We start from the raw sequence: 23,098 nt of genomic DNA, 5'->3' as shown, positions 1-23,098 counted from the left end.
GGGAAGGATTTCATTTTCAATCCATCTCCATTCCGGTTTTTATACTGGATCACAAGCGCAGACTGCTACACTTTTGTTTCCATTTTCTGAAACGGAATACAGATGGGTCCTTTTTTTTATTGCATTGTACTCAATGGGAGGCGGATGGAACTTGATGACAACCTGTTTTCCATTTCCCGCTTTGGCTTTTTTCTTGTGGTGGTGGCTCAGTGGTTAGCACTGTTGGCGTGCAGTGCTGGGGTCCTAGGTTTAAATTTCATCAAAGACATCAACTTTTAAAAACTCCATACAGCCATCACCCTTGGTCAGATTTGAACCTACAACAGCAGCAGTGCTAACTGAGCCACCATGCCTCTGCTTTAAGTACCAGTGTTAGCACAACATAGCGCTATATGTATATTCTTGTTGTTCCAAATTAAGAGGCAGACAAAGGAAGGGGCTACTTCTAGCACCTATCACATCCTTGCAATGTGATTGCGGGGTCCCAATCAGTTGCTATGGCACCCAGAAGCTTGGATATACCCTTCGGGTATGCTGGCCATGGTGGCCGATGAGGCACAGCCTCTGGCTGACCTCATAGGCTTTCTAATGTACTACTATACTGAAGTCCAGGAATTACATACACTGACACCAACATGCATGTGACATGTTGTGCTCCTGGGACCTGTAGTTCTATGGGTTTACAGCAGCACACTGCCACAGGTGTGGGATGATTGAGCTGGCTTGGTGTAGAGTTCTCCAGCCAACCAATCCCCGTCGGTCTGCTGCAAATAGATAACAGCCCCTCTTGCTGAAGGGTTCTGGTCATTTATCCATTTGTCATTTATCTCATTGCCTCTAAGAGCGCTGGTGCTTGGAGTCATTCATGTTCTGCTTCGGTGTAAGCTGCATGCATGAGGTTCTGGGTGGGATTCCCTTGTCTGTTTGTTAGTGTGAACAGTGATGTGTTCAGACATTAAGTGTGAACTGTCCCGTTGTTTTTCCCTTGTCTAATGTTCCTGCCTGTTTCCATCTTGGGCTAGCCAACCCCTTAGGTTACAGTGTTGGGGCATCCCTATTAGGATGATCATTGATCACCCCACTTGTAGGCGGGGTTCCCTTTTTGGGGTTTTAGTTGTCTTGTTAGAGTAGGGACTCGAAAGATGACATGGGTTTGTGGGCTTACATATTCTGGCCAAAATACAACCCTATACCTCGTATATACTAACTTATTAGATATTTATAAGTGATGATCGTTCCTATGTAAGAGAACAGGAATGATCATCACTGGGATGACAGTTGTCCTGTGTAAAAGGGCCCTAACTCCAGTAACCGAGGCCTTTTACAGGTCTTTCTAAAAACTCTAATGCAGAGAAAATTTTTTTTGCCAACATCAATTCCCTGGTTGCCTTAGGGCTCATGCACATGACCAGGTTACAGCATGTAGGAAGGATGTTTCCATATATACCATACCTGATGGATGTGCACAGTAGTATACAGGGGCTATAAACCTTTGTACTAAGGAAACTAAAGGCCCTTTTACGCACAACGATTATCACTTAAAATTTGTCCCAACGGCCAAAAATGAGCAATGACCATTACATGTAACCGCGGGTATCGTGCACTTTTCGTTTGAACAATGGATTTTAGTTCACTTAAAATCCATTGTTTAGCCACTGAAAGACTGTACAAATACATTCCGTTTGAATGTATTTCGCTCATCTTGCAATAGATGAGCATCTTTACACTACCCTTGAGGAGAGCAATGGAATGTGTTGGCAGCCTCAAGGAGAACAATGGAATGTGTGCAGCTGTTTACACAGCTAGGCATATGTTTAAAACACACACTGGGCTCGGCAAACAACTCCGGGGGTCCTTTTACATGCAAAACAAGATAATAATGAGTTAATGGGCATTAATTAACCTCATCCTCCAAAGCACTCCAGCATAGGGTTTGAGTAAATCAGGCCACTACACTATATGTTAGGTCCTCTGGCTGAAAGCTGCTCCTGTCTGACCCTAGCCTTAGGCAGAAAGGTTCTATGCAGTGAGCCCGAAAATTGCTATGGCTTCAGAAATTACAGATAGATCTTCTATCCTTAACCGTCTGGGTCCAGTGTATTACATCTGAGGAACTAGACGATTGAGCAATCTCCTACGTCTATACTTTTGCGATATTGGATCCTTTGCAGCTAAGCTCTCAGATTTGATCTGATAAGTTAGTTGAGACCCTTTGGGTCTCTGACGGTAAGGCTGTCTGTCCATGGGCAGGTTTGAATTGCATTCCCCGCGGTGATAATCCAGCCACGGGGAACGCAGTGAAAGCTCTCTGCAGCGGGTTACCGCAACGCCCAAGGACAGGCAGACTAATAAGTTCTTAATATTGTCTCTGGAATTTCTGTGAAGGAAGGTTAAAGGCAGGGGCGTAACTACATGGGCCCCCACTCATCACTATGGTTCTTGCAAATACAATCCCCAGTGGCATTGGAAGAACATTATGTAAGACATTCAATGGAAATAAAGACACAGACACAAAGATTTATGGAGAAAGAACATTTTATTTCTAGTTATAGGAGATAATACATTTTATTATGGGGAATTTGGAGGCTGAGTTGATCCAGAGGAAGGCGAAAACCCTTTAAGGAAAAAGCCAATTATCCTTGTATAAAGGGAAAAAATTCCTTCCTGACCCCAAATATGGCGATCGGAACAAATCCCAGGATCGAAGCCGACATCTGATCTATCTGACTTTTTAAAATGTGTTATTGTTTTCATAAATCTATTACCATCTGTTAGTGTGAAATATAAAGTGTATTGAACTAAACCTATTTATAGACTGTGTTGATCCAGAGGAAGGCGAAAACCCCCTTTAGGAAAGAGCCAATCATCCTGTTTCAAGGGGGGAAAATTCCTTCCTGATCCCAAATATGGCAACCAGAATAAATCTCAGAATCAAACGCCAGCAGCTCACCTCCCTAGTGTATGTGATGTCAGCTAAAGTTTGTGTTTCATTTTTATGTTTGTATTATATTATTTATGTGGCTGTTTCCTTATAAATAAAACCTAACCCTATTTAAGGCTGTGAGTTGATCCAGAGGAAGGCAAAAACCACCTTGAGGTATGAGCCAATTGTCCTCAAGTTGGAAAAATTCCTTCCTGATCCCAAATATGGCGATCAGAGCAAGTCCCAAGATCAAAGCCGACAACTACACCTATCTGTGTGTGCGTACTCGTGTCTATGTATGTGTTTGTATTTATACTTGTGTTTAATCTGGTGTGGTGTAGGCTACTTACCCGGCCTGTGCCGAGGTCTTACTAGTAACCAGGAGTTCAGGGATAATAGTCACTCGGGCTATTTTTCCTGAACTCGCCAGCTACAAATCAAGCACAGGCCGCTCCTGGTGGTGTAGAAGGTCTTCAGGAGAGGATGATGTTCAAGTCAGCCGGAGGAGGTCAAGGTAGCTGATGTTAGCATGCAGGATACAGATGGTGGAGAGAGGATGTTGTTGGTAAGCGGAGCTCTTCTACAGCAGCAGAGTCGCAGGTTCAGGAGACAGTTGACGTGGGCTTAGTCTATAAGAAATAAGAGAGAAAATTGTTAGTTTTACCAGTTGTGGATACAAACAAGTGAACTACTGTAATATGACGATTTGTATCAGGAGCTGATTTATATTTGATATACAAAAAAAGTTATTTTCTGCAACTGTGACTCTACTATGAGTTATTAGCAGTTTTGTGATTGTGGAAGCCATAATGGAGGCCATATTGCTTGCCAACCAGATATATCAAAATCTCAGAAGGGAATGACTCAAAGGGGGAAAATTACAGGGCATTTTATGCCAGATTCTGGCATAAAAGGTCAAATCATTTGGCAGAAGCCCGGCTGTTCTGTTGCAGTGTATTAATGGTAGGTGTCCTTTGTGTATAGGAATGTATTGTTGTACAGATAGGTATGTGTAGGTGTACAGATATAACTTACCAGATGGTTGTGGCTTCCTTCACAATCGGATTCTTCTCATCATCCTAGGAAGAAGCAGAAACATAATTATTGGAAAAGAAATAAAAATGTAGCTGAGGAGGGAAAAGACTGCGGACCAGGCATGGTGACACGAAGCAGGGTTATTATATGACCACCTGTGCTGTCTGACACAAGAGGAACAATAATGATGAACACAGAGGTCAAAATGAAGAACATTATCCCTAGAGGAGGAAGATCTTACCGGGTCCAACTTGGTGAAGTGTACGATAATCCGTCTATCGGGTGAAGGGGTGTCTTATCCTCCAGCCACAGCAGGTCCCGATTCTCCAAAACTTCCCTGAATGGTTTGAATGGTGGCCGTGCTCTTTTAAGTTCCAACACCTCCCAATCTATGGTGTCGAAGAACTGGTGACCTCGGATGTTCCTGTAGACACCCAGCCTCTCCTCAGGCTTCTTACGTAGCAGTCTCTCCAGAAGATGCTTCACATCAGCATCAAGCCAAGGTGGGAATTTTGGCTCCTTTCTGGTGATGGCTTTGATGACCTTTCTCCTGATGGAGCCGTAATAGAAAGGGGACTGTCCTGCCGCCATCCAGGATACGACAATTCCCAGGCTCCACCAGTCGACTGCTGTGTCGTAGTCTTCTTCAAGAAGCACTTCTGGGGCCATGAATTGAAGTGTGCCCGTCACTCCACTGATCTTGTTAGACGAGGTGACACCGTCTTGGGCCAGCCCCAGGTCAATCAGGCGGATGTGTCCAGATCTGTCCAGCATGATGTTGTCTAGCTTTATGTCACTGCAATGAAAAAAAGAGACATGTTAATCTGTTCATTGATACAGAGGTCTTAGGTATGTACCACAGAAAAAAGTCCTAATTGAGGATTCTGGGAAAGTCTGGAACCCATTGCAAGGAAAAAGAGAAATGTGGAAAAGTTCTGCTTACCGATGGACGATGCTGCGTTGATGCAGGAACTGGAGGCCGCATGCTATCTCCGCTGTGTAGAATCTGAGAGAAGAGTGTAGTATCAATGACATGAAATCAGTCCGCTGACATCATGTCACCATCAAAGTGTCCGTCACCACCAGAAGAGAAGAGGCAGCCTGTATGCCCTCCACTCTTCTATATTTGTCATGTCACCCTCAGTCCCCCCAACCCCTGGTTAGTCATTTACTCACCTCACATGGTTGATGTCCAAGCTGCCGCACATTTTGATCAGCGCTCCTAGGCTTCCTCCAAGCAGATACTCTGTGATAAAGTAGACTCGGTCTGCAGACTGATGTGCGGCATACAGGTGACAGATGAAAGGGCAGTCTTGGGCCTTCAGTAGTATCCGCTGCTCTCTCATTAAGATGTGTGGTTCGCTCCTTGTTTTGTTGACAACCTTGATGGCCATGAAAGTGTTTCTTTCGGGGAATGATGCCAGGACCACCTCAAGAAAACAAATAGGAAATAATCACTGACAGCGACCAGAGGGGAAAATCATATACATTTATTGCATGAGGGATTTATCAATAGGCCGCTTTCAAATTGTGCAAGATTTGTGTGTTTTTAAAGAAAAAATGGGTAAATCGCACATTAGCGAGCATGATATTGGGCCACGTTTCACATTCCGATATCGCGCTTGGTTATGTGTAGGTAGCCTAAGGCTAGTTCCACACATAGCAGCATCTACATGAAAAGAGATGAAAATCATGCTGAAACAACATAAGTTGACATGAAGCAGAGTTACAATCCGCACCATAAGTCAATTTACACAATAGAGTTTTTTCCGCGAGCATAAGGCCTCCTGCAGCGGGCCGACTTACATTGCGAAATGCAGAGCGGGATTCCACCTACGGATTTCACAGCAAATCCAGCCCATAGCATGTTATGGCAAAACGCGATTTCCTGCCCATGAGAGGAAATTAATTGTGATTTTCGCAGGAAAGAAATCACAGCTTTCTGCGATTTGCTGCAGGCTACGCACGGCCGGCTTCCATTGAAGTTAATGAAAAAAGTCATCCATCATGCCAGCCATTCCGCAATCATCATTGCGGAATGGCCACAGGAGCCGTGTCATCGCCATAGCGACAGTGTGGCATCCTCTCAACTGCGCATGCTCCGGGCGGTACATTCGCAGCAGAGAAGGCCGCGTCATTGCCCTAGCGATGGCGCAGTGTTCCATGTACTGCGGATGTGCCACCGGGGACATTGGCAGCGAAAGAGAAGATGCCAGATCGGTAACCTAGGGTCACCATATGAGCTGCGGATATATGGGTCATTGCTAAACGAAGGCATGGGAAATACAAACAAGTCCTGCAAGGCTTTATTATCATAGCTGCTATAGTACAAGACCCCTACAGGGATATAAAAAGTGTAAAAAAGAAAATATAAAAATAATGTGAAAAACTAACATCATGTAAAACAAAAAAAACCCTCTTTTTTGTGTTCTTTACCTTATTTGTATAAATTTCAAAAAACGTAAAACCCCACATATTTGGTATCATCATATCTGTAACAACCCGTACAATTAATTTGAACACATTATTTATCCTGCACAGCAAAAAACAATAAAAAAAACTACAAAACAGAGGCATAATGCTTATTTTCAACATTTTGCCTCCCAAAAATCACAATAAAAGTGATCAAAAAAGCCGTATGTACCCCAAAATGGTACCAATAAAGACTACAGCTTGTCACACAAAAAACCCTCACAGAGCTCCGTCCACAGAAAAATAAAAAAGTTATAGGATTTTCAATGCAGCGATGTGGGAAAAAAATTTCCAAAAAAGAGTTTTTACTGTGGAAAAGTAGAAAAACCCAAAACAATCATAAGAATTTTGGTATAAATGTAATCGTACCGACCTGCAGAGAAAATGTATCATGTTATTTATGCTGCATGATTAGCGCTGTAAAAAACACATAAAACGAGCAATGACAGAATTGATGGGTTTTCTCTCCCTGCTATCAAAAAACATTTCTAAAGTTGTACAATATAGTATATTTACCCAAAAATGGCACCAATGAAAACTACAGTTCGCTTTGCAAAAAACAACCCCTCAAGCGGCCATGTCGACAGAACAATAAAAAGTTATGGCTTTTGAAAAGTGGAGATAAAAGTCCCCCCAAATCATTGCGTTCTTATGCCCAAAACAGGCCGTGTCCTTAAGGGGTTAAAGCAGCGATTATGGGTGACCGTCGTTCACACATCAGAGTCTTTCATCAGTATTTTGTGAGGCAAAAATGGAAAGTCCAAAGGAAGTAGAATGGGAAGATTTACATTTTGGCTTAAAAATACTAATGTAAAATCCCCCCCGTGTGAAGGAGCCCTCACTGCGCCCCAACCCGAAAATACAAAGTTCTGGAACTTACCTTGCTGAAGCTTCCTCTGCCCAAGATCTGTAGGGCAGTGAAGCGACTGATATCAAAGCTGTGGTGTGGTGGTACGAGGTCCTGGCTGGTGCCCGGTCTTGGCCCCTCATCCTTAGGCTCATCCTCTCCGCTCCTCCTCTTCTTTATTTCCGTGAGTCCACTCACGCTGTCATCTTCTCTCTTTCTCTTTTCTCCAACTCCTCCGTGTCCATTGGACGCCATTATTCACAGTCTTGTACTCTTCAATCCAACCACTGCCGTCGTCAGTTGAAAGGAAATGGCAGTTGGCCGAGTGAAGGTCAAAGGTCAGGGAAGCTGCCAGTACTTTGCTTGCCAGTACCCTGCTCTGCCATATACACAGTGATGTGGGCACCATGAGTGATGGTCTAGTGCCCAATGAAACAGGGAAATTCATAGCTGGTTCTTCTAGTGCCACATTATTAATAGATGGGGTAGGGATGGCACTTCATTTCAGGGTTGGCAGCGGTGCCCATAGTTCATCAGAACTTCTGGAGTTTTAGAAAACTTGTAGTTGTGTGGAAATTTAAATGAACAGGGTGGAGAAATAACCCATAAATTGTACTACTGAGAGGGATAATAATGCCTGTGAGGGTCATTTTCTGCTCTATTCAATAAGTGTTCATCATCCAGATACATGATGTGTATTTCCATAGGTTACAATGGGCAGCGCCCTCGCCAGCGCAGATCTGGGTGTAGCGAGTGGAGATGCTTCTATGGAGGTCACAGAGGGATTCATCCACAATGGGGGTTTATAGTGAGGTATGAAATGTTAGAAAGGGGTAATATAGAAATGTTAGGAGGGTTTTATAAACAAGCAGTGGTGGTGAAAATTACTGTTGGGGGCTGTAAATTGGCACAGTAATGTGCATACGGCATTATAAGACTTTATTTAGATTGAGCCAATAAAGACTACTATATTAGACAAGTTTGTGAGTCCAATCTGAAGTCTGGGAGAAGGAGAGGTTGTGTACAAGATATCGCCAGGTTTTGGGCCTCGAAAGAAGAGCGTGTAGCGTAATACGCTCACTTCTGCACAGTGAATGAGTGTATTTAACACTTGCGCCTGTTCAGAAATGGAGCGTATTTGCGCAGGCACCACTCGTTCACACAAGCCGGGGGGAATCACCGCACCTGATATAAAAGGATACATTGCCTAACATGGTGGCTGTGATTGCAGGTATGCGCTGCACTAAGTGCATTTCCGTGCGGGCAGATATGCGTGCTTCCACACCTCCCATAGACCTCTGTGGGGCTTTTTGGTTCGCAAACATGCACAAGATAAGGCAGGTCCTATTATTTTGCACCCACAGAAAAACAGGAGCAAAAAAAGAAAAGAAAGGGGGTAAAAAGCCCATTGAAATCAATGGGTTCCATTCTCCATGTATCACACTCATCTGTTTAAGCCCTTATCTAAGGAGACCATACATCTTCATTTAGGTCAGACAGTCCCGCTTTGTGACCTTTTGTCCAGCTTTCCCAGGGTCGGGACATGGGGTCACCATTTCAAGACGTGGGATCCCCATTAAAGTGATTAGCAGCCAGGGTGCTGCAGCTACACAGCTGGTAATCACTGACTGGCACCGCTGCCAGATACAAACACTGATGGCAGTGTGTGCATCTGGGATCCTCTTCCGCTACTCCCCTAACTTCCAGGGAGTGCTAACACTGGAAGCCTTGGGAGCAGATAAGGGGGAGTGCCGCATAGTGAAAAATCAGCTGCAAGTACGAGGCTAATTTCTAGATTTTGACTGCCTTTTGCATGAAGAAATGCTGCAGAATTTGCTCCCCATCTTTTTTTAAATGGCTTTGTACTTTTTACAACAAAGGAGGTAAAAAAAAAAAGAAAAAAATCATACGTTGTGATAAGCCACGCCCCTGATCACACCCCTTTGACCCTGAGAAAATCTGGTCACCCTACATGCCTACTGTGAAGCTTCTTAAGCCCCAATGCAAAATCTGTGACAAGGCTCCCAGCTATGTCATTTATGACAGTGGTCTCATGTGGCATAAAGGGATCATTTGGTTCCCCTCATGTTTCCAAGTCCAAGTGCAAACTCTGTACCCCCTGTAGCTTGGATATGAAGATTCACATTTGCAATACCCAAGGGGTTGGACAAAAATATGGAAACACTGTACACAGTGCATACCTTAAATTACATGGAATTATAAAATGATGGTTCCATTCTTAGATCTGATGTTGAAAGGTAATAATGAAACAGGGAGAATTGAAATGGAATTATATAGAAAACCAACGTCTGGTAACACGATTCTACATGCCACTAGTGGGCATCCTAATAACACAGTAAGGGCTTATTCAGACTACGGTATATCGGCCAGGTTTTCATGCCCGGCCGATATACGGTGTCCCTCTCTGCAGGGGAAGGAGGCTAGAAGAGCCGGGAGCAGTGCACTGAGCTCACGCCCCTTCTCTGCCTCTTGACGCTATTTGCAATGGGAGGGGACAGGACGCAGGCAGAGCTGAGACCTGGAACTTAGCTCCGCCCCCACCCCTGAAGTCGCCCTTAAAGTGATACCCACAAGGGAATTTATAAGGGCAAAAAGAGCTTGTAGTGACCCAGTAAGTTATGACGCAGAAAAAAAAAAAGAAATATACCGTAGGTTGCAAGACCAAGGATACAAATAATCTATCTTTAACAGAACTGGTAAAAAAGTAGATATGATGGAAAGGGAAAAACTACTGGAGAATAAGAAAGGAATTCTGTCTTGGAAAAAGAGAAAGGGCTCAGTGTTCCCAACAGCCTACATACAACCGTGATTTTATAACATCAAAAAAGCTTTTTTTATATAGGTTCTTGCTAATCTTAAAACAAGATGAGATTATAAATGATAATCAATGTTTGTGGCGAAGAGAAATCAAAATGTAGGTAACATTCTATCACCCAGGTTATATGTATCAAATATAGAAAACATCTCACTGGTTGACATTTAAGGGTTTGTTTAGATGTGGGAACTCTTGTTGCAGTGTGTGGCATTTGGGTTTGAGAAAGGAGAGATTTACCAATAGTGAAGGGATAAAGAGTCTAAAATTAATAGCTTCATAAACTGTAGTTGTGAAAATATAGTATTTGTCATTACATGTACTACGTGTGGGATATACTATGTGGGATGCATTACGAGAAAGATCAGGACACGCATTGCAAAACATGGGAGACAGATGAAAAATTCCAACCCGAGTGGCTCAGGAGCGGCCGGACATTTCTTGGAGGTACACTCAGGTAACATGGAGAGTTTGGCATTTTTTTTGGCATTGAAAAGGTTAATAGTCCCAGAAAGTGCAGAATAAGTAAAGAGATGGTCCCTAATAGAGAAGCCTATTGGATTCTAACACTGAGCACCAGATTCCCAGCAGGAATGAATACAAAGACAGATTTCATATATATTTTTTAAATTCGTCCAATTTTTACATGAAATTAAATATTCTTTGAAAGACCCATGAAATTCATTGCAGCTAGAGCTGGTCATGTGATGAAATAGACTGGAATGAATTGAATATGATAAAAAGAACGAATACATGATAAATAAAATATATAGAGATAAACAATATGGAAAAACAAAATCCGGTATTTAAATTTAGTAATAATAATAATTAAATAATTCAAAAACCAAGTTTTTCTATGACAACATAGTAGGAGACTTGAGACCGGGTAAAAAATGTCACCTCCTAAATAGGGAAAAGGATCTGAGAATAACTGTTCCAATAGAAAGATGCTTGTTCTCTTTCAGACAAGCAAAACAAGCTACTAATTGTGCTAAAATATTAGAAACTCACTTAAAGGGGTTGTCCCGCGCCGAAACGGGTTTTTTTTTTTTCAACCCCCACCCGGTCGGCGCGAGACAACCCCGATGCAGGGACCTAAAGAAAGCTTACCGGAGCACTTACCTGAATCCCCGCGCTCCGGTGACTTCTATACTTACCGGTGAAGATGGCCGCCGGGATCCTCTTCCTCCGTGGACCGCAGCTCTTCTGTGCGGTCCATTGCCGATTCCAGCCTCCTGATTGGCTGGAATCGGCACGTGACGGGGCGGAGCTACACGGAGCCGGCATTCTGCACGAGCGGCTCCATTGAAGAGAGCAGAAGACCCGGACTGCGCAAGCGCGGCTAATTTGGCCATCGGTGGGCGAAAATTAGTCGGCTCCATGGGAACGAGGACGCTAGCAACGGAGCAGGTAAGTAAAAAACTTTTTATAACTTCTGTATGGCTCATAATTAATGCACAATGTACATTACAAAGTGCATTAATATGGCCATACAGAAGTGTATAACCCCACTTGCTGCCGCGGGACAACCCCTTTAATAGTTTTAACAAGATGGTATTTTACACCCTTACGAGTAAGAAATAGACGCTTCATTCCAGACGCCCTATGTTGGAGAGGCTGTGGACAAGAGGGATACCTTTTGCATATATTCTGGTCATGCCCGCTAATTTCATCTTCATCTTTTATTCTCCACGATAAATACATTTTCAGAAACTAGTATCCCAAAGCTCCCGGGTACAGCCCTCCTTCCTCTAGATTTATAAATAAATAAACCTATGGCTGCACAGCCAATAAATAGCAAGCTGCAATGTCCTGTGTTCTCTGACACCTTTCTATCAGACCCAATATTTTTCAGCAATTTTACCTACAGTAGCTGCTCTGTAGATCAGACTATATAGGCAAGCCTTCACTCGCAACCTGCATCAGGAGGCCTTTGCCATTCATGATCCTGTTGGAGATTCATTAGCTGTCCTTCTTTAGACCATTTTTGATAGGTACTAGGCATTACATACTGGGAACACCCCACTGGGCCTGCCATTTTGGACATTCTGTGACATTCTGTGACATTCTATTCATGAATGAATAGCTAAGAGCTATCTGCCATTGGCTGAGCGCTCCGCCAATATCTAAGCAGTAGCTGCTATTGGCTGAAGCCCTCAGCCAATCTGCACAGCCCTTTCAGGAGGCGGGGATTTTTAAATCCCCGTCTGCTGAAAGAGTTCAGTAGCAGTGCCGGGGAGCCAGCCGGAGGACGCGGCTGACAGCAGGAGAGGTGAGTAACTTTCTTATTATTTTTTTAACCACTTTTTTATGATTATCGGGGAAGGGCTTATATTTCAAGCCCTTCTCCGATAATCATTCTGTAGGGCTTGTCAGAAACCACTACTTTCAATGGGATCGGCAGCAGTGCCGATCCCATTGAAAGCATTGGGATAGCATGCCGCGGACTTCTGCCGCAGCTGTCACAACTGTGGCAGAAGTCCGCGACATTCTCCATATCTTTTCAATGGGGCTAGCGCTGCTGCCACTGGCTCCATTAAAAAGACTGTCTCTCGCACTGCTCTGTGAGAGTTTTCACTTACTCTCGTAGCACAGTGGAGAAAAAAACGCCGGTGGGTGGGAACCCTTAGAATTGAGGAAAAAAATTCCATCTTGGTTTCATCAGACCAGGGAATCTTGTTTCTCACAGTCCAAGAGTCCTTCAGATGCTTTTTGGTAAACTCCAGGTGGCTTTCATTTGTCTTTTAATGAGGAGAGATTTCTTTCTGTCTACTCTGCCATAAAGCCCAGATTGGTGGAGTGCTGCAGTGATGGTTGACCTTCTGGAAGTTTTCCCCATTTGCACATCGGATCTTTGGAGCTCAGCCAAAGTGAGCATAGGATTCTTGATCACCTCTTACCAGGACCCTTCTCCCCCGATTACTTAGTTTGGTGAATTGGCAGCTCTAAGAAGAGTCCTGGTTGTTCCAAACGTTTTCCATTTAAGAATTATGGCAGCCGCTGTGCTATTGGGAACGTTCAGTGCAGATTTTTTTTTAGTGGCCTTCTCCAGACCTGTGTCCACACAATCCTGTCTCTGAGTTCTACAAGCAGTTATTTTCTACTCATGGCTTATACGATGCATATCAGAGCCTCGTATTGGCTCTGATATGCATCATGAGCTGTGAGACCTTATATAGACAGGGGGTGTCTTTTACTTTGCGCAAGGCAACAACATAACAAAATGTAATAATGGTGAAAGGGTCTGAATGCTTTCCAAATGCATTTCTCAGCTGTTCACAGTGGCCATTGTCAGGTGATCATCAATGTTATTCACTGTCAGTGGTTTTAGTGTTATAGCTGATCAATGTATGCTGTACTTCTCTTTCATAAGTAGGTACATTTTAGGTCTTTGAGGAAGGTGGGTGACAAACATTATTGTAGGTATTATGGAAGCCATATTAGTTGTCACTCGTATCTTCTAATCTTACAAAAGTAGGTGTCAAATTTGTTTTTAAAGTTCTATTCAGCCATTTCATAATGACACAAAAGATCAACTAAAACTTATTCTGAAGCACAAAGGTTCTTTGAGGTCTATATGGTAAGCCAACATTGGCAAACATACCCCGGTTTTAACTCTGATTGTCGTCTCACAGCCGAGTATGGGACAGAGATGGTGCAGGCCTTCATCAGTGCCTCCAGTACCTCATCACGGAGCATGCTGACTCTCACAGCAATCATGGAGAAATAGGTTATCTTGTCAGATCTCCTTTTAGCATAGAAGCCATCAGGAAGAACCTTGTACCAAGGAGGAAATCAACATCAAATATACTGTATTTATGAAAATATCACACATTAGATTATCATATACTCCCCCTGTTGCACAGTGTGCCACATTCATCAATAATGCAAGATCTGGAACAGCACATACACCACGTGGGCTGGTGTCACATCGTCTGCGCCGGAAATTCCCCTTATCAGTCTTAACGTCACTTACAATCTTGTTAACGCTGGCAGATGTGTTCAACTCTGTGCTAAAATATGCCCTCCTATAGTAGAACCAAGTCAGCCTATAAACATATAGTTCTTCCTTTGTCAATCAGAAAGCTGAGCTACTGGTAGCTCAGCAATGATGCGTTTGGTAACCCTGGTCCTTCTGAGTCAAGAGGACCTAACGTGGTCGAGCACGTCATCGGGACTCAAGAATGCTGAGGAAAAAAGATCAGGTAACGCGCCCATTACCTGAGTGAACACATGATTCTGGAGGAGGCTGAATGAGCAGCTTCGTGGGCTAGGCAATGAGTAGTGGGAGGCACCCACAGAAAATCCATAATGGTGCTACATAGACTGAGGCTCATCAACACAAAGGGACTGGAGTGGACGTCAATGCAGTCAAGAAATGTCAAAAGAGGTACACAGACATTATCCTGGCTGGTGTAGTTAAAGGCTCATTGGCCCTGTGGCAGATTTTCAGCTTGGAGACAGCGGGGAGCATTTACATAAGTCTTTATAACATGGTGGGCTTAGATACAGTGTATCAACACTAGCACACATCTAAATAATGTGGTCACAAAATAATAGATACCAGTTCTATACAGTCATAGTGAGTACCGTGCAGTTACCTTCAGTGACTCATATTCCTCTGACTAGTGGTGTTCACTTTTGCCTTTCTTCTCTATTTGGGCCCAAGACTGCCATGGCAATTTTTTTCTAGCTGTAATTCATTTCTAAACCCTCTAACCATCCTGCTGCTCCTCCTGCTCCTCTCAATGACATCTACATAGCAATAGTACCTCCCTTTCGCCCCAACAAAGATAATAGTACCCCCATAAGGTATTGGTGACACCATTGTATACTAGTAGGTAATATCGCCACCTTTGTGCCCCCCATAATGTAACAGTGCAACCATAAAGCAATAATGCCTCCTTGTGTCCTTATAATGTAATAGTTCCCCTACAAAGTAAAAGTGTTCCTTTGTGCCCCCATAATGTAATAGTGCTCCCTTTTTTGACCCATAAGGTAATAGTGATCCCTTTATGCCCCATGTAGTGGCCCAGAGTTGGGGTAGGTGTATGTCTGTCTTGCATAAACTGTTTTGTGTACATGTGTCTTATGCACGTGCTAATAAACTGTCTGTCTTGTCGCCCCATTCCCCCCCTTAATCTGTGAGTTGTAGTTAGTCTTGCAAGGAGGGAGGAGTTAGAGGAAAGCAGGGGGGGGGGGGGGAGAGAAGAGAGTCGAGATGCAGTCGGTGGAGGTTGGTGGAGTCCTGGGCCGTCTGTGTGTTCTAGAAATAGGGTCATGGGGAAGTAAGCAGACTCTCACTGGACTTTCTACTGACTCGAAAGTGGAGGAGCCTACACTGCCATGGAGACCTCAAGGAGTAGAGTACTAAAAAGGAAAGAGAACTTGGACATTTTGTTTCTTTTTGGTTGGCACTGCTACAAAACGTTTAGGTAGAAAAGGGATTTTTTTTTCTTCTTAAACTAATAAGAAATAAATAATCCTAGTATAGAAATATATATTTCACTTGTTCTTTGCTGGGACTCTAGAAATTTAATTTTATGTAAAGATAAAATTTTGCACCCTTTTCTGTCTTAGTGTTAGAGCCAGTGTGGAATAATGTTTTGGGCTTTGGGGAGAAGAACAATGTATGGGCCCCATAGCGAATGCTGAAGTATCCCGGTATCTCGGTTCAGCACAAAAAAAGAAAAAAAAGACTGGCCAGTCCTCATTTCAATACGTGCTGTCATAGATAACGTCTGACACTGGAAGTGGGATCCTGGGAAATCAAACCAGGAAGGGTTACCGGGTTAGCTGGAGGGGGAAGTTCATTGTTGTTCTGCCATGCTGACATCATGTCTAGGTTAGAGTTGTTTCTAGTCTTCAGCTTAGTCTTCATAGGAGTTAGTAGACACTCATTTTACTAGGTAGCTAGAAGTCTAAGGTAATGGGGTAGTACACTTGTGAATCCCTGCTCCGGACCTGCATTCGCTCTATTTTCAGAGGACATCGGGGTTGGCTTCTTTTAAGTAGGGGGGAGCTGTGGGGGCCCAGAGTTGGGGTGTTTTTAGTGTAGATGTATGTCTGTCTTGCGTAAACTGTTTTGTGTATATGCGTCTTATGCGTGTGCTAATAAGCTGTCTTATGTTTTGTTGACCCTTTCCCCCCTTCCTTAATCTGTGAGTTGCAGTTAGTCTTGCAAGGAGGGAGGAGTTAGGAGGAGGCAGAGTAAGAGAAAAGGACAGAACAAAGTCGAGATGTAGTCGGTGGAGGAGGACGTGTCAGTGTGAAGCTGAAGCTGACGTATGCTTCTGCCTCCACAGAACAGTGGGCTTCTCTCAAACTCCTTGAGACATACAAAAATGGGACTAAATCTTTAAGCAATAGCATGTAGAAGTGTCAGCTGAGAAGTGTAGCTGAACATCAAGAGAAAGAAACAGCAGTGTTGAGGACCTCACTGCATCGGGAAAGTATCCCTGAGGATCGTCTAATCAGATAACTTGGATTAAAAACACCTAGGAACCAAGAAGATAAGTACAAAGGAAGCCTGCTAAAAGTGTTGTGTCTGAACTGTCATCTTGCTGTACTCTTGGAAAATCAAGGTTGGATTCCGTGTGTAAAGGAAACATTTACCTCTGGTTTTGAAGATTAACTTTGTGGACTCTGTTATTTGCTGACGAGTAACTTTCTATGGGAAAAGAGGTACTGGCATCACGTGACAACACTGTTAAAATTGATTACCATCATTTATACATTTTTTGCCTGTTCTGTTTTTTGCACCTGCATGCGACCGAGCTAGGCCCTTGTCACCATTGCCAGGGGGAGAGCATAGAGCCACCTGTGATAACCATCTTGAGAACATACCCGTGTTCTCCTCCGCAACGGCATGCCTCAGGTTCAGACGCCGCACCCCATAAAGGTAGTAGGACCCATTTTTAAGCCATTGCTAAAAAAAATTTCCTGTTTTAAGTGCGTGCTCTGAGATTATGGAATTACATACTTGTTATTTACTTCACATTTTGCTTTGTACCTGTTGCAGATAAAACTGTTGTTGATTATTCATCCATATTTCTGATACAAAGAACCACATGACTAATGGCATACCAATAATGCCAGCATACCACGCAGTTACTGTAGGACCCCTTATGATTGGGGTATGGGGATAAATGGCCTGGCCCCCTGTGCCACCCGATGACATACCGGCCCCCTTAAGTCACACTGCTGCTGGACAATGCATGCCTCCGTGCAGTGTTTAGCCTGAGTCTTTTCCCCGTCCATACTTAGAGCAAGACATGTAGGCAGTGTGGGGCTACGGACTTCTGGAGTTGAATGATGTCTGGCAGTAGTGATAAAGTTGTTCTGCTGCTGTGGCCAGTAGGGAGGGGGACACAGAAAGCATTTTATAAATTTGAGGGGCTCAGAGGGCACATTATTAATTTGTGAGTCCACAGAATGGGTGCTATTAATCTGTGGGGCACTATTACTTAGTGAGGCCCCTGGAAGGATTAATAGTGTGCAGAAACTAGTTGTGGTTGAATGAATGCTAATGGTGGTCTAGGCCCAGATAGAGAAGAAAAGGAACTACAGAGGAGACCAATTGAAGAAGACATCACTTGTGATCAATGGAGGTAACTGCACTGCAATCACTATCACTGTATAGATCTGGCATGCTAGAGCTGAGCCACTGTATCTAAACCCCCTGTATTATAAAAGGGGTCTTCTAAATATGCTGTCTCATATATATCACATGTACAGGGGTACCTGAGAGTATCTGCTTAGCACGTTTTCCTTTGGGATTTGAATATTGCTCATCAGGAGGTATCCGTTGTCAAGGTTCTTAAAAGCCATCTTGGGCCCAATGTCTCCAACGGATATTCCTGAAAAGAGGTTACATGATGAATTCTGATTTATTATAAACAGAAACGTAATATCACAGCATTTATATCAATTGTCCAAGTGTAAAGCAGAAAGTATTAGCTGGTGTATATGTGTACAACTAAGGGCACTCTCATCACACTACGGCCGTTCCCCCCTGGAGGAGGATTGCACCGTATCCCACTGTAGAAGTTTGCATATTGGATATTTTGCCCATAGGGTCCTATTGTAAAAATAACACGTATACAGCACAGTATTTGTTTTTTTCTGTATACCTCTCTATGCGTTAGTGAAGTTTACTACATTTTTTGTGGTATACTAAGCACCCAGTGGAGAGCAAAATAATACTTCTAATTAATACTTCTAATTCTCGTTGGGTGAATGGAGCCTTTGAATAAGCCCGAAAAGCTTTTCCCAGCATGCACACTAAGCGCGCATTACTAGCATGATGAAAATATAGTCTTGCTTTGGAGTAATTAGCTGTCTACCATTAGGTAACATAGTATGCTAGGCCCAAAAATGGCTTGTGTCCATCTAATTCACCCCATTACCCCCCACCCTTCCCATTGTTGATCCAGAGGAAGGCAAAGAAACATCAATGAGGTAAAAGCCAATTTTTCTTATTTAAGGGGAAAAAAAATCCTTCCAAACTCCAAGTTTGGCAATCAAAATAATCGCTGGATCACCGGCCCTTCTGATGTAATTAGTGACTATAACATATAATGTTGTAACACTCAAAAAAGGCATCCAGGCCCCTCTTAAACTCCTTTATTGAATTTGCCATTGCCACGTCCTCAGGCAAAGAACCCCCTTCTATGTTGGTGCAGAAAACTTCTTTCCTCTAGACGTAGAGGGCGCCCCCTTGTTACAGTCACAGTCCTGGGTATAAGTAGATGATGAGAGAGATCTCTGTATTGTCCCCTGATATAGTTATACATAATTTTTAAGTCACCCCTCAGCCATCTTTTATCTAAAGTGAATACTTCAAATTTTGATGACCTTGCTGGGTATTGTAGTTTGCCCATTCTGTTTATTACTTTAGTTGCCCTTGTCCAGATCCATTTGCAACCACATTCTATCCTCTCTTGTGTTAATTCCTTTATATAGTTTTGTATCATCTGCAAATATTGCTATTTTACTGTGCAATCCTCTACTAGGTCATTAATACATTTATTGAAAAGAATAGGGTCCAATACTGCCCCCTGTGGTACCCCACTAGCAACAATGACCCAAATGTACCATCAATAACCAGCCTCTGCTCTCTATCACTGACCAGTTACCTACCCTTACTTACACACATTCTCGCCCAGACCAAACATTCTCACTTTATATACCAACCTTTTATGCGGCACAGTATCAAACTCTTTAGAGAAGTCCAGATACACAAGATCCAATGACTCCCGGGTCCAGTCTAGAACTTACCTCCTCATAGAAGCTCATCAGGTTGGTTGGACAGAAGCCGTCTCTCATAAAACTGTGCTGATATGGAGTTATACAGCTATACTTCTTGAGGTAGTCCACGACAGCATGTCTTTGTGACAACTACTATTTCCCTACACAAGAAAGTTACACTTTTAAAGGGAACCTGCCACCTTCAGCACTATAAACTAACTTATGGTGATGTTAGGGCGGTGCTGTATTTATTATACTCTACTGGTCTTGTTTCCTGGTTCCCGTGGTGCCCGCCGCTGAAGGCTACACTCCGGCTTTTTAGAGTTCTGTGCGCTTGCTCTGTTATAAAATCTATGGGCACCCACACGACTCTGAAAAGAGTCAAATTTTCAGCCGCCACTCAGACTTTAGTGACGGGAACCAGGAAATGGTTAAATATAAAAACCTTACAGGACCTGGCTTCCTGTCACCTCACCTAGCAGCACCATAAGTTACTTTATGGTGCTTTAGGAAGGTGACAGGTTCACTTTAAGAGGACCTACCACCACTACTATTATTTTTGCTTCAGTAAATAATTACACTTTCCATGGAAAAACAATTCTGGAGCATATTTTCTTATAGCTCTACATTGTAGCGATTCTCTGCTAGGCCTCCTGGACATGTCTGAATAAATTGTCGACTGGTTGTTACTATTCCTTTTGTCAATGGGGTGTGTCCACATATACAACTTTCATCACTGATTGGACAAGTGTCACTTTGTAGGGATACGCCCCTTTGACAAAGTGAATGGTAACAGCCATTGTCTTCATTTCTTCTTACTTTTCCCACAGAATCAAAGGAACAGAACAAAGTTCTAGGAAGAAAAACTCCAGTTTTGTTATATTACAGGGAATGCAAGATATGGAGGAGGTCTGAAGATGTAGAACAGCAGATTTTTATCTGCATTACATGCTAATGGACAGCCTGTCCCCAAACATCAGCACTTCAGGTAATAAGGAATTGAGCTTGTTGGATTTCAATATGCCCGGCCGTTGGCTCCCAGGAGATAAGCCATTGCCAGGGATGTTGTTTAGGAATGGTTTTTCCCATTCTGCTTGCTGAAAAAAACCTTGTACAATTGTCTGATTTTGGCATGCGTACGTATGTGGGAGCCACAAGAGACACCTGTAGGCCAAATGAGTATTCGGCCAACAGCTCTCTTATCTATGCTATTTTACCAAAAGTATTTGGATCGTGTCTTATGTCAGCCATAGTTTGTTTTGCTGAACATGCTTCAATCTAAGGAACTTACAGAGTTTACACGTGGTGTCATTCTTGATTGTCATATTAGTGGACTATTGGTTTGTGACAATTCCACTACCACCCAGACACCAGCTCAAATGGGAATTACGTGGTCACAAGGTGGAGGAAAGAGGGATGTACCATGCCTAAACAAAGAACCCCAGACAACCCAAAATATTAACCAAAAAGGACAAACGACACCTGAGAGGGTCCGGTCACAGAAATCCCTTATCTACTGAGAATATGCAAGCAAGTAGAAACCAAGTTAGTGTCAGCATTGTCCGACAGGGACTGGCTGCTATTGGATACACCAGTGATGCAGCTGTACATAACGCATCCATGAGAAAGCCATCACAGTTCTTGTCAGATGTCAAAATACCTTTGGTAGGATAGAATATACAGCCAGCTTTATTTTGGTTAGATTGATGGCCTTCCACCACATTTCCTGTATGATCATGAAAATACCCCCATTGTACAAGCCACGACTGTCCTGCACAGAGCACTGTCCCAAGTCCCACTGGAAACCTTTATTATGTATTACAATGCCAACTCTGACCCAGGCCTTAGTGCCCCATATCAGTGCCCAATTTCACTTATGGTCTTATGTCTGAATGGACATGAACATCTGCAGCTATGTTCTAAAATCTAATGGAAATCATCCATAGAAAGGAAGATTATAGCAGCAAAAGGGAATCAAGTCCACATTAGTACTCATGATTTCAGAATGAGATATTGAATAAGGATATCTATGAATCGGGTTTAGTTGTCCGTATACATACGGTCTAGTGAACTGAGATTGTTACCTGGCAGTGGAGAGTGTTCCTTCAGACTTCGCATCTGGACTATAAATGGATGTATGTCGTACTTGTGTCCATTGTTGTATAGCTGGGCTAGGACCACAGCATGTGTGCTGGTTTTTCCTACTGTTCAGATCAAAAATGCAGAAATTACCATCTGGGCATGTGTGGAACATTTTATATTACAGACATCAAGAACTGGAGTGCAAAAAAAAGAAATGACTTACACCCTCCTGGCCACCACTTTGTTGCTGGTATCTGTGGAGTATCTATTATAAATTCCTGGGTGATAGGATCAAAGGTGGCTGTGGTCCCTAAACCCCGCAGATATGTTCCTGCAGATACAGAGCATAACAAAAATGCATCTAATTTGCCCTAAGCAGCTTTGCGGTTTACAAAAACACTTCTATTACTATTGACAAATTGTTGGCTTTTCTCTCTTTTTTTGGCATTACTTGGATTAATAAGATAAGGGTATAAAGTTCGGCCTTTCAAGAGCCTGATTATTAGGGAACCTACATCTGGGACTCAGTGACATGGCTGAGACTAGACCCCTCAGCCTATGGGGCGCACAAGCCTTCCTCACTACACTGACACTTCCTGACCTGCAACTTCTACACACCACTGTATATGGACAACGCAGTCTTAGGCTAACTTCATAATGGAGAGAATCCCGCTCCTATATCACGCTCGCCATCCATATGATTTTCCAGAGGATGTGAGGTGTTTGCATGTCAAAACAGCCTCGCATCACTATGGGGCTGTTTGCAGAGTTTCTCCAATTGTTTTCAATGGGAAACCTTGCATTGCAAATGGTGCGATGCTGCCGCCAGTCCCATTGAAAATAATGGGCGGTGCGATGCAAGAGCACGCACAAGATAGTACATGTCGCAATTTGTTTCCAGCATCACATAACAATGCAATGTGGGGGAAAAAAATCACTCATGGGTATGATGGCATTAAAAAAAAGCGGTTCACATTTGTGTGAGATTTAAGCGTCTATCAACGCACAAATCTTGCACAATTTTCTTGCCCGTGTGAAGCCAGCCTAAGTAGGGTTGGCACCCAGCTAGTAAACGACTGGTCTAGCCACTAAATATATCTGAAGGTCGGTGCTGGTAATAATTTTTTTCCAGCAATGATAGTTGCCTTTAAATAATGATTAGGTTGCTATGGCCAAGTGTCCTCCACTGCCACGCCTGCAATATGGGAGATGTCTGTGGCTGGTGCCTCATTATGGGGCCATCATCAGTTTTCACACAATTCAAGAGGCTTTGGATTCTTAGAGCATAGTGCTATAATATAAGAATGGTAACAGCCAGCTGTGAGTTTATTCATTGGCTACTGTTGTTGGGTTAAAAAAACGTGGCAACCAGAGGCGTAACTTGAATCTTCTGGGCCCCAATGCAAAATCTGTAACAGGGCCCCCAACTATAATGCTTTATTCATAGTACTGGGCTCCCTATGTGGAGAAGAGAGGCCTTATGGGCCCCTTAAGGCTCCTGGGCCCGGGTGCAACCGCATCCCCTGCATACCCTATAGTTACGCCCCTGGTGACAACCACAAGTCTAAGGGTACTTTTAGATGGGACAACTGCTGGGAGCTTAAGCGTCTGACAGTTGTCAGTATGACTATCGCTTTTGTGCATTCACACTGGAGTG

At 43.3% G+C, this 23,098-nt stretch overlaps 1 protein-coding gene across 1 annotated transcript; it reads right to left on the bottom strand.

Moving 5' to 3' along the window:
- Positions 1 to 2,530: 2,530 nt before the first annotated feature.
- LOC136619915 (protein kinase C theta type-like) lies at positions 2,531 to 21,540 on the bottom strand. Its single transcript, XM_066594639.1, has 7 exons — positions 21,444 to 21,540; positions 17,854 to 17,969; positions 5,135 to 5,388; positions 4,902 to 4,964; positions 4,200 to 4,754; positions 3,959 to 4,002; positions 2,531 to 3,552 (listed from the first exon to the last, which is right to left on the bottom strand). Exons 1-6 carry the CDS (start codon positions 21,475 to 21,477, stop codon positions 3,978 to 3,980), a joined length of 1,047 nt encoding a protein of 348 aa, XP_066450736.1. The 5' UTR covers positions 21,478 to 21,540; the 3' UTR covers positions 2,531 to 3,552; positions 3,959 to 3,977.
- Between the last annotated feature and the right edge of the window lie 1,558 nt (positions 21,541 to 23,098).

This window comes from Eleutherodactylus coqui, chromosome 3 (genome assembly GCF_035609145.1).
Source record: "Eleutherodactylus coqui strain aEleCoq1 chromosome 3, aEleCoq1.hap1, whole genome shotgun sequence".
Taxonomy (NCBI): domain Eukaryota; kingdom Metazoa; phylum Chordata; class Amphibia; order Anura; family Eleutherodactylidae; genus Eleutherodactylus; species Eleutherodactylus coqui.
The sequence above is the reverse complement of the archived record's forward strand: the minus strand, read 5'-3'. Positions and strand labels throughout refer to the sequence as shown.